This window comes from Anastrepha obliqua, chromosome 1 (assembly GCF_027943255.1).
Source record: "Anastrepha obliqua isolate idAnaObli1 chromosome 1, idAnaObli1_1.0, whole genome shotgun sequence".
Lineage (NCBI taxonomy): Eukaryota > Metazoa > Arthropoda > Insecta > Diptera > Tephritidae > Anastrepha > Anastrepha obliqua.
In genome coordinates, this window is record NC_072892.1 from 121153016 (window position 1) to 121165194 (window position 12179).

Sequence of the window (12179 nt, forward strand, 5' to 3'; positions counted from 1 at the left end):
AGCACACAACTCTAACACCAAATTCCCTCAGGAATGCTTCTGTCATCAAACACGGGTACTTATTGAAGCGCCCTCGTAAACACTTTCATGCCGCAACATAAAAATCACAAAATTTCTAACTACGGTGTTCACTCTACAAGCGAAAATCCAACGGAGTACAAGACATCACTACCAAATATAGATAAGTGCAGCATAGCAACATTTACGAATACGTTTTGCTACCCTATGTGGTTTCCGCTTAGGAAGTTTCCTTGTTTCGCTTTCACTCAGCCCGCAGCCAAAGTGTCAGTCTCAGTGACTGCAATGCAGTTTAGTAAGTGAAGAGCCGAGATTGTGTGCGGCAAGCCGATAGTTTGCTGAAGAAACGGAAAGAAAATACCAATCTCAGTGTTCCGCAAAAAACAAGAGAAAAAATGTTAAGGCGCTCCTGCATTTTAGGGGAAGGTTGAGCCACAATTTCAAATGACAAGCACAAAGTACTTGCATCCTGCTTTCCACAGTACTATTGAAAATTGGCTGACTAAAAGTGTGTGCGAAGTGTAGCTTGCGCACTTGCCACTAGCATTTTATGTAGATGGCGGAGGCAAGCCCAGACGATGAAGCGTTGAAAACTTCAATTATGTTTTAATTGCAGCGCTCTTAAGACAACGACGACATGGCAATTAGAGCTTGAACGTGTTGGCAAGATGTTGTGCCAGCATCAGCATGTTGCCGGCATATTTTAAGCAAGCAGAATTGTGAAAGGATGCTGTTGTTACAGAGCGACCATCATCATTCTTGGTTGGGCGAGGGAACTTGCACATGCACAAAGGGGTATGTGTAAAGAATTAGTTTTGGCAAGTGCTTATTTAAGCAATTTTTCACGTGAGTCTCTGCCTGCTCAGGGGTCTGTCCAGCGTATGGTAAAATGCTGACAAACGATTTTCGCCCTACTAGTTGCTGCACGTGCTCCATGATAACGTCGTAGCCATCGTCGAGAGCGCATATTTGTTCAATTTCAGTTTAATGGACTAATAAATGCACTTTCATTTCTTGTTTTTCGTCTTTCGCCCTTTTTCTCTTCTCCCCAACTTAGGCTCAAATTGGAGTACTACGAACAGGCCTGTGCGGTGGATAGTGTGACAAAGAAATGCGCCGGACGACCCAGTGGCTGTCGCACGGCTATGATTGGAATACTTGGTACGATGTTGCGCACAACCTGCGCCTGTCAGGGCTCCGATCCGCAGTACCTCTATCAGTGTGTGGGCTGGCGGCGCTTACTCTGGCTTAATCCATGTGTTGGTGAGTGCTCACTTTTTTAATTCTCCAAAAAATGTATATATGTGCAAATCAATTAATAATAAATGAGCTTAATTTAATTTCTTTTGTTTTGATCAAACATTTATCTTTCCTTTTGTTAATATTTTTGCCTTGTTTTCAATGCATTTTCGTCTCCCTTCCACAGTTGAGGCTCAAAAAGATTTTCACATGAAGCGTCTGGCCGAATTGGGTTATCTAACGACTACAACAACAACAACCACAACGACCACGACAACAACAACACGCGCACCGCCGCCACCTCCACCGCCCCCAGTGTTGACAACAGTTACCACAACAACAACACACCGTCAGCCGCCAACATCACCAAGGCAGACATCACGAAAACAGGCGACGCACATCTTTCGTGGATATCCGGTAAGTGAAGTGAAGCGCCATAATGACGTTGTTAACGATTCTGTCGATTAGCAATAAGCCTTGGCATTTGCATTCACTCCGAGATGTGCAGGTTGTTTTACCTGCCAATATTTTCTAATCGATATTTTTATGGTAACTTAGTGGAGTTTATTTTTGCGTTGCGATTGACGTATAAATCCGAATAAAATTTTTTAAGGTAAAATTATATTATATTTTACTAGAATTTTCTTTAACTCCGGTTGGAGCCTAAGACCAGGATTTAGTAATCTGTTCTACTATGGTACTTGGCCAATGGATATGCCATTCATGCACGTTTAAATAGCGATTCGCTTGATACTAGACGCCCTCTGTAACCGCCACTAGCCTGTGGGCAGACGCCACATTCTGCCTTGCGGTAGAATTTTATTATGTGGATTGTTTTTAGCTTCGGTGCTCACCCTCGACTTTTCCGGCTTGAAAGGCATCACACTCTGCACCATTGCACTTACTGCGTCACCCAATCACGACAAGATGACAACCCTAAAGAGATTGTTGTCAAAAGAATTTTTTTGAAATAATTTATATGCTTCTATTAGATAGTCCGATATTTACGAAATCATCCTCATTTCTACTTTTTCACGAAGCCTTAAATTCCTGAAATCAGGCAATATCGCCCATTGCACTTAAGGCCGGAAGTTTTTTACGAATTTAAGCAGTGGCTGATGAATTGGCGAACTGTGTGTGTAGGGAGAAAGATAATGCCGGTCATTCTTTCCAGAACATCAAACCCAAAATTGTACTATCTAAGTCTGCCCTAGGTAGCCGAATCCATTGGTGAGTGAATATCATTTGGGATTGAATAGATTTGAATCTGCGTGCATGGGACAGCCAAATGATTGACTAGATTTTTTCTTATAACTGTCGCCCCTCGGCAAGCAATGCCAAACCTCCAAGTGTATTTCTGCTATGAAAAAACTCCTCATAAAAACATTTGCTGTTCAGCGTCGGCTTGAAACGGTATGTCCTTCGATTTGTGGAAAAACATCAAGACGCACAAATAGGAAGAAGAGCTCGACCGCGGTAGGACCGCGGTACCGAACATTTTCTACACTATTATCAGCCTCCAAACGAATGGAACATATTGGATTCTTCATGATGCCCATGGTGACTGTATGTCACCCGTGTGGGTTGTGCTCTGCAATTAGTCTTGTCACGGCGCGAAGATTACTGATCCTCTAGCTGAGAAGAACACTATCAGATATTTTCAGGAAACACTTGGTGTGTTTCGTAAGTGTTAGTAACGCACTAACAGTTACTATGAAATTTATCAAAGGGAACCTTTATGTACTTGAGTGTGTGCGCTATATTTGACCCGAAAATTGATCTAGTTGGATGCTGAAAATAACCACAGCTCGCCAATTCATCAGCCTTTGCACCCCACAGAGTTCCACCATCCACATTGTTCAAGCTCATCCCACTCTGCAGCGGAGCTTGGCCTCAATTTACAGTGATAAGCTATTTTGAAGAGCTCTGGGCGGTTTCTAAGGCCCTTAGCAACTTTAGAGAATTCCTCGGCACCTATCGTCAATTAACCAGCCTGCTATTTTCAGTATTGCAAAGACTGCAGATTGAAAGACCTTTGTCATCTTACCTACAGCAGTAAAGCATTTTGTGTTACTATCCAAATGCCATGCTGATCCAGTAACATTTTGACTCTTACCGAGCTCTCCAAAAGAGTATTGCGATCCTCCATTGCTTAGTTGTAGAAAATCTGATGACATAGTTTCTTCCAGAAGAGATTTTAAGTATCAGCTTGCTCCAAAAACATGAGGTACTGCTCAGATAACTTTTTAAAAAAGCCGCTGTGTAGGCAACTCCGAACGTCGTGCCACAATCGATGAGAAGGCAGTCTTTACATAGTCTGCTAAGACCCGAGGTAGCAAATGGCGTTTGTAAAGTTCACGCACACGCACTTTGGAGCCCGTTTAACACACAAATCATTGTTGGAAACATTTTTCTGCGCACCATACTACAGCAGAATACCTCACGATTGGAGTAGATGAAGCTATGTATATCAGAAAATCATAGTAATAGGACTATGAATAAGTTCGTGCGGTTTTTTTTCGAAATTTGAAACTTTATTGACGTAAAATGGTTACAAATTTAATATTCATAGTATTGTCCATCGCTTGCTACTACTTTTTCCCATCTTTCTGGCAATTCACGGATTCCCTTTGTGAAAAATTCGGTCGGTTTTGCCGCAATCCACGAATCGATCCATTTTTTGACTTCATCGTAATTACGGAAGTGCTGGTCAGCCAGGCCATGTTGCATCGATCGGAAGAGATAGTAATCGGATGGCGCAAGGTCTGGACTATACGGCGGGTGGGGTAGGACATCCCATTTGAGCGTTTCTAAGTATGTTTTGACCACTTGTGCAACATGTGGCCGAGCATTGTCATGTTGCAAAATAACTTTGTCGTGTCTATCGGCGTATTGCGGCCGTTTTTCTCGCAGTGCTCGGCTCAAACGCATCAATTGTCGTCGGTAGACATCCCACGTAATCGTTTCATTCGGTTTCAGTAGCTCATAATACACAACACCCAGCTGGTCCCACCAGATACACAGCATAACCTTCAGGCCATGAATATTCTGCGCCGACGTCGATGTTGAAGCATGGCCAGGGTATCCATACGTTGCCCGACGTTTTGGATTGTCGTAATGGACCCACTTTTCATCGCCAGTCACAATTCGATGCAAAAAACCCTTTCTTTTGTGCCGTTGAAGCAGTTGTTCGCATGCCATAAAACGGCGTTCAACGTCTCTTGGCTTCAATTCATACGGCACCCAATGGCCTACCTTTCGGATCATTCCCATGGCTTTTAAACGTTTGGAAATGGTTGATTGATCAACTCCCAAAGTTTTTGCAACCTCTTCTTGCGTTTGAGCCGGATCTTGATCGAGCAATTCCTCCAATTCGGTATCCATGAACTTTGGCGGCGCACCCTCGCGTTCTTCGTCTTCCAAGCCAAAATCACCACTTTTAAAGCGTGCAAACCACTTCTGGCACGTTCGCTCAGCTAGAGCATGCTCACCATAAACTTCCACCAAGATACGATGACTTTCGGCTGCTTTTTTCTTCATATTAAAATAATGAAGAAGAATTCCCCGCAAAAACACATTATTTGGCACGAAATTCGACATTTTCAAGTGTGGTAAAAATATTGTTGTTTACGCTTCAAATAAAAAACTTATACTGACGTTTGTGCCTTACGACAGTAGCTCTCCAATGAATGTTTGGAAATGTGGATCGATGGAATAATAATCAAGTTACGCCATCTGTTGTAAAACCGCACGAACTTATTCATAGTCCTATTAGATCTCAGGCTCTCTGTCTTACTAAAGGTTCTCGGAGACTATCCAAAACTTTTCAGCGCTCGATTTTGCTCCAGCTCAACGTGAGTTTGCCATACCAGTTTCATATCTGGAGTAACCCATAGATATAGGGTGATCAATCATGAGGTGCTTTTTTCAATAGTTAAAAAAAAAAACAAAAATGTAAATTATGTTCAAAACCTTTATTTATCATTTGAAAGGACATTCTTTGACATTTACTTTTTGAATATGACTTCATTCAAATGTTGGCCGCAACTACGCTTAAGGTGGTCCATTCTGAAGGTCCAATTTTCAATCACTCGTTCGAGCATTTCGACTGGTATGTCGTGAATAACACGCGTAATGTTGGCTTCAATCGTAGCTGGTTTATCAGCATAGACCTTGGACTTCACGAATCCCCAAAGAAAAAAGTCCAAAGGTGTGATATCACAAGATCTTGGTGGCCAACTCACAGGTCCTAAACGTGAAATCATGCTCTCCGAAATGACTTCTCAATAAAGTCATTGTTTCACGAGCTGTATGGCAACAGAACGCTGATTTTCATAATACAGTTGAACAATTTGTAGACGTTGTTGCGGTGTGAGTCTTTCCATGATGAAATGTCAAACGCTGTTCAACAAATCCACGATGACAGTTTGCCACAACTCACGCGCGATCTGTAAAAAAAACGCAAATGAAAAAAACTCCTCTTAATTGATAACCCTATACTTCACTACTACGGAAAGCCTTAGATATATAGCTCTAGGCACTGAAAGCCTTAAACCTTCTAGTTTAGATAAAGAAAGACGCCTACATTTGCCCAGGAAACATGATTTTATTGCCAAATCCGGCGGAAATGTTATTCTCATTCTCGGCCACATGAGGCATATTTTGTACGGTATACTCCGTACGATCACGTGAACCGAACGCTGTATCTGTTAATAGTCCATTCCAATACATAATTTTGCTTGATCTCTGCTGTGGCTGATCAGTCAATACGTACCTATCCCGGGGTTAAGCGGGGTTTTCACGTACACCTAAAAATTGTAGTAGTAGAATGCGTGCAGCGTTTAAGAACCGCACCTGCCAACCTCTTCAGGAATAATTCGAAATTGGATGAAAGGTTGGTGAAGCAGCTTTTTGGAAAGATCTCTTCATTTGATAGGCTTAATTGTAGATTTCCGGATCAGTACAGCGTTTTCCAAGCGGATGTAGCAGTTATTAAAGGAGGTGTATCGATTGACTTATCAGTAATGTAAAACCCTTTATGGAAATAAACCTTTTCTCTATAATCTGATTAGCCTTCTCTTAATTCTGATAATCAATTGACTGTAAAAGCTCTATAATTTATTGCTTGACCTCCCTTGAGGTTGCATCTGTATACTTCGCTATCGGAATCGGGATCGGGATAAGATTAGGTAACAATAGCAATGCAGAAAGCCACATACCTGGAGAGCTGGTTAGTCAGAGCGTTCTTTAAAAAATTATTAAATTATTGGCGCGTACACTCCTCTTAAGTCCGAAATCCTCTTCCTATTTGAGGCGTACGCCTTTATGCTGTTCCCGACCAAAACAAAACCTGTTCTTCGTTTTGGTGTTATATGTACGGATACTTGAACTTACGTACTCCGAATGGTATTCATGCATCAACCCATTCGGCTGCTGTAGCCACAGGGCATCCTATGAACGATTTCTTTTTGATAGTGCTCTGTTCTTGGTTGCAGGCGTTCAAAGGAGATTCTAAGGTTAATAAGTAAAGCGACAACTCTCTAAAGCGATTTGGCCCATAATAGAATACTGTTAACATAACTGTATCTCATCATTTGCTTGATACCCTGTAACTAAGCCTGACAAGCTATGACCCGGATATTAGACACTTAGATTAGATGATATTAGATTTACCATATATGAACGTAAGGACGACCATTTTGCTACACCTATAAAGATTACAGTGGAAAGAATAGAGAGACAGAATAGATACAGTATGGATGGTTAGATGGAGAAATGGGCTTGAGATCACTCTTCAGCAATTTTTTGTATTCATCGATGAATCTTAAGGGATCCGGAAGAGGAAGAGTATGTACTTTACCCATACTCAGTACATCGCAACCCAACTGCCTAAGTCTAATTCCTGAAAACACCAGACAGCTACAGAGAAAATGATATGCAGTGTTCTCTTTGTCCATATGTCTATCCTATATTGGGTTGCCAATGATTCACATATCCTATATTGGGTTGCCAATGACCTGGCGTTGTGACCTGTGATTACACCCTCCAATACTCTAAGGTCCATCTTAGTAAGTTTTAGGAGAAAGGTCGCTAGTTTCGTGTATGGTTCTTTCATAAAGCACTTGGCTACACTGCAGGAGCCCAACTCTGATCAACGTCTTATATAAGTAGACCTCATGAAGTCGTGAGTCCATAGTTTAAACGATGTAGAACTGATTCCTCGATAAGATTAATGGCCTTCTCGTATGCTTGCAGATCCTTCATTAGCCAGTTTGGCAGCCAACTCGTTCCCTGCAATACCACAATGTCGAACACCCAAATAAGACAAACTTTATTGTGCTTTGCAACACTGTTCTCTTTTGTCTTACATTCACCTTATCCAAGGCTCTTAATGCACCTTGACTTTCAATACTACTACTCCGCCACTTTATCTCAATTAGCCAGTATGCCACATTCGAAATGGCATAGACTTCCGCTGAGAATACCGTAGCCATCTGTTACGTAGTGCCTTCGTCTACCATTCAGATTCACTACCATGACTGGTTTTGGATCCGTCGGTGTAGAAAGTGTGCTGAAATACTGTTAATAGTTTTCTAGTCTTAACCATTGATCTCTCTCTGGGATCGAAACATCATACTATTTACCGAAGCTAACGTAAGGCACCCGATTACCACCGAAGACCAGAGTTAGGCGTGTGTAATTTAAGTCCAATTTGCGTATTATTAAGCAGGTTCAGAAGCGAAACTGAAATTCAAAGTAAATATATTAGAGATTCTCTTTCATCTTAATTCTTATAGTATTTTATTTCTGAGGTGTTAGGTGAGTTTAAACAAAAAAATGTATTTTTTGCCTAACCCCTGTTATGGAGCCTCCTACCTTCATCAAGTATTTGTACGTAATTTGAGTGCTAAATATATTTCGCTTGCAATCCACCATAGAGAATGGCATCATAAAGCTTAGTTTTGTGCTCTTCTTATAAAAAAAAAGAGATTCTTATTGAAGTTTCTACAGGCCAACATAAATATTGTGCCAAAGTTAACGACAATAAAACTCGTTTAACTTAACAGCATTCACATTTATTTCTACAGCTTCGTTTGAGGCACAAATCACAAAGCTCATTGCTGATATTTAAGTATATTTTTGCATATACCAAACTATGTATATGTATGCGTATATGTATTGTATAAAAAATGTATAGGTCTACAGGAGTAAGGAATTTAAAGCGACATATATAAATGTCTGTGTTATACATAAATATTTAAATTTTTATTATCCACCTTTCTTATTTACTTTCATGTTTCACGAAACGAAAACCATTTACCATTTACTGCAATTGCTCTTCAACTGTAATGCAACAATAACAAACGTAATCCATGATACTTTTCAAAAAATTCAACAAATTGCAATAACCAACTTCAATAACTACAAACAATGGAAAACTGTAAAACATGAAACAAATATGGCTAAAAAAATACAAAAACCAAAATTGCAAAAAACTGAAATGCAGCCAAAGGGAAAATCGGAACCCACATCCATGGAGGACAATTATATCGAACAGCCAGATTCGATACCTTTGCATAGCGGAAATGAGGAAAACGGAAATGCCGGAAATGGCGATTATCATAGCGGGAAAGGCAAAAGCAACGGCAACGGCAATGGGGGCAATGGCGGCAATGGTAATGGAAGCGGCAGAAGTAACGCCAATGGTAACGGTGGCAATGGCGCTGGTAGCGCTACCAGTGCGACTGTCAATGCGGCTCGCCACGGCAAAAATGGCAAAAATAATAAAAATGGCAAGAACTCAAAGCACAACAACAACAACAGCGGCAATGGAAATGGAAATGGAAACGCCAGCAATGGTGGTGGTCATGGCGCTGGTGCTGGGGCTGTTTACAAAAACGGCCACGACAGTAACAACCATGTCGCTACAGCGGAAGCAACAGACGCTGGCGCCGCCGTTGGCGCAGCTCATGGTAATGGAAAAGATTTTGGCGATTTCGATGATCAGCTGATTTTAGTGGAACAAATTCAAACAACCGAATATGCGGACAACAGTGCAACGGAATCAACGGTCACAACGACCACAACAGCGGCGACTACAACAACAACGCAAGCACCAAGTGAGTAACAAGTATATACCTGTATATATAAAAATATGTATGTAGATATAAATTTACCCACACAAATGTATTTATACCTATACAGTGATGTTCACTAAATTGATAACCTGTGTGGAGTTAAAGTACTTGAAATCGAAATTGCAGGCTGAAAATATGCATTATTTTAAAATGATCAATAAAAAATATCTGAATACTTCGAATACCATAGAACAATTTCGAATATATGTTATGGTATGTTAGACAAAGATATAAAAAAATGTCGCGCAGTCTTTCTATGACAGTTAACACTCATACAGGCAAAAATAAAAAAAAAAACACAATCAACTCAATTTTTGAGCCTCACTTCAGACTTTTAATTTATTTTATCAAAATTCAATGGGCTAATTAATGGGAAATTTTTCTAAAGATTCTGATTAAAAAGTGTGAAATTTTGATGAAATTTTTTTAATTTTTTTTTTTTTAATTTGTACAAAGTTTGCAATTGGCATTTATATTTTTTTTGTAGCAGAATGAGCCATATTTTCATTAAAAAAATATTAAAAAACACAGCAAGCATATAAATCGTTGAAATTTGTTAAGGGAGCACGCCACTGTGAAAATTGAAAAAAATCGTTTTTTTTTGCATAAATTGTTAATATAACTACTCAAGAAAATGTGGTAAGAAATTTTAAAACGAAATTCGCTTTATTCCCGATTCTATGTGCACTTAAGTGAGCGCCCGTCGGTTCGGCCCCGTAGCGCTTACAATGCGAAGCTTTACTTCAAACGCGTTTTTCTCGAAACGACTTTTTTTGATACGGTGGCAACGGTTTCTCGAAGACTAATGAACCGATTTTAATTTTTCTTTTTTTTTAATTTTTGTTATCGCATTGGCTATCGTTGTACGTAGCCGATTTGCAAAATTTTGAAAATAACTATTTTGTTGGGCCTGTTGAAAATCAAAAAAATTGTGAAAACCACACATTGAAATTCAAATCACCACAATTTTGTCGAAAAAAAAATCGGCTACGTACAACGATAGCCACTATTGTGTAGATTAATAAAATTTTTGGTTTTTTGTTTGCAGATGATTATTCATTGCTGTAACGCTGCCACCAGATGACGTCATTTTTTTTTAACTCGTTACGTTTATCTACATAAATTTGTCAATTTTCAATATTTTTTAATAAAAATTTACATCAACATAGTTTAATACATATGTAATAAATTGCTTTTTGTCCGATCCATGAATAATCATTCCTAAAAATTCCTTAAAAAATTCCCAAAAATCGCCCTTAATAAGGCCCTGTGATATAGTCATGAAACGCATTGGATGCGAGGACCAGGTTTGGTCAATAACTATGGTGAAGTTGTGAGGGGAACTTCGGCTGCCACGTCACGGGGCGGTTTACCACCGAATTCGGTATGATCATTTGACATGTATTGCACACTCGCCCATCAGTCGTTGTTCAGAGAGCAACAAAGCAACATGGGCAACATGATTGCTGCGTTAATTTTTTCGTATAACACCAACACAATCTTATCGCTAGCCGAAATCTGCACGATAATTTCACATGTATTCACACACTCGTCCAATCAGTCGTTGTTCGACCGGTACCGAAGGGTCATTGGTTAATTTTTTTCGTATATCAAGAACACAATCTTAGTTTTTTCGGAAACCAACCACTTCGTGATCCAATTGATTCTATCAAATTCACTCAGAGCCAATTAACGATTTTGGTTTTCTGATCTACCACAAACTTTAACTCAAAGACAAATTTTTTATTTCTGAAAGGAAAAATAACGCTTAAGAAATGAGCCTTTGCCATATAATTTTTTTTCCTTGTTCACTCCTCTCGAGAGCATAGGGCCTCGACAAGGCTTGTGTTGCGTTGGTTTCGTTAATCTATTTGACAGAGGGATCGCACAGATGGTTGAGGACTTCGCGAAAGTGGTGTGTCTGCGCTATTACCATGGCTGCCCGCTTCCTCTTGCTGGCGCCACTGATGCAATGCCACTGATTTTGCTTGTTTTGCAAGTTTTTGGAGTTGAGGAATAAATTTTTTTTTTTTACAAACAGGGGAAGTAAGTAAGTTTAGAAAAGTGCAAGGACGGTGCTTTACGTGGGATTCGAACCCAAAACCTCTGGGATGGCAGGCTAATGCACTTACGCCAGACTACCGACGCCGCTGTCATATTATCAAAAATACGAAACTCAAACAAAAATAATTATTTATGAACAAAAAGAACAACTCACAAGATAATCAAACATTTCATGTATTAAGCACTCTGATCACTGATAATCGCTCATTACACACCGTAAAGTGTCTGTATTGGGAAACCCTGTATGCAAGTATGAGTATACAACACCCACTATTATTGGTCCTGCAGCGTTGATAGAAGACCGGGTCGACGTGGTTTATGAGCAAATCGTGCGCGTAATACATTTGAGCTGGTGGTGGCTTGACAATTTACATTGCAGGTGCACAAGTACCTTTGTAAAATATGCCCATATTTATAGTTTCGGTTGTGCTGGTAGTTGTGGTGGTGGTGGTGGACCATTGACCACATACAAACGCCTGCTGCGTACAAAATACAACGCCAGCACAAGCAATTTGTTTGTTTTTTTTTTTGCAAAGTTTTTCCTCGTAGCACCATTTTATTTCGAATGCTACGATTCATTTCAGTATTTGAAATTCTATCAGCGGAAATGGTTTATTTTTATTTTGCTGGTTGCGTAAAATTCGAAAGTAAGTGCGCGCATGTATTGGTGTATACATGTTTGTAGGTGTAAGTAAACCATTACCGCGCGTTCGGTGAAAT

The 12179-nt window shown here is 39.9% G+C and overlaps 1 protein-coding gene across 1 annotated transcript in view; it reads left to right on the forward strand.

Moving 5' to 3' along the window:
• The window catches only part of LOC129237016 (uncharacterized), a 189443-nt gene that overhangs the window by 158403 nt on the left and 18861 nt on the right, over positions 1-12179 (forward strand). The window contains exons 12-14 of the mRNA XM_054871379.1: positions 1076-1281; positions 1445-1674; positions 8765-9377. Coding sequence (XP_054727354.1) covers positions 1076-1281; positions 1445-1674; positions 8765-9377 — 1049 coding nt within the window. The remainder of the gene's footprint in view (positions 1-1075; positions 1282-1444; positions 1675-8764; positions 9378-12179) is intronic.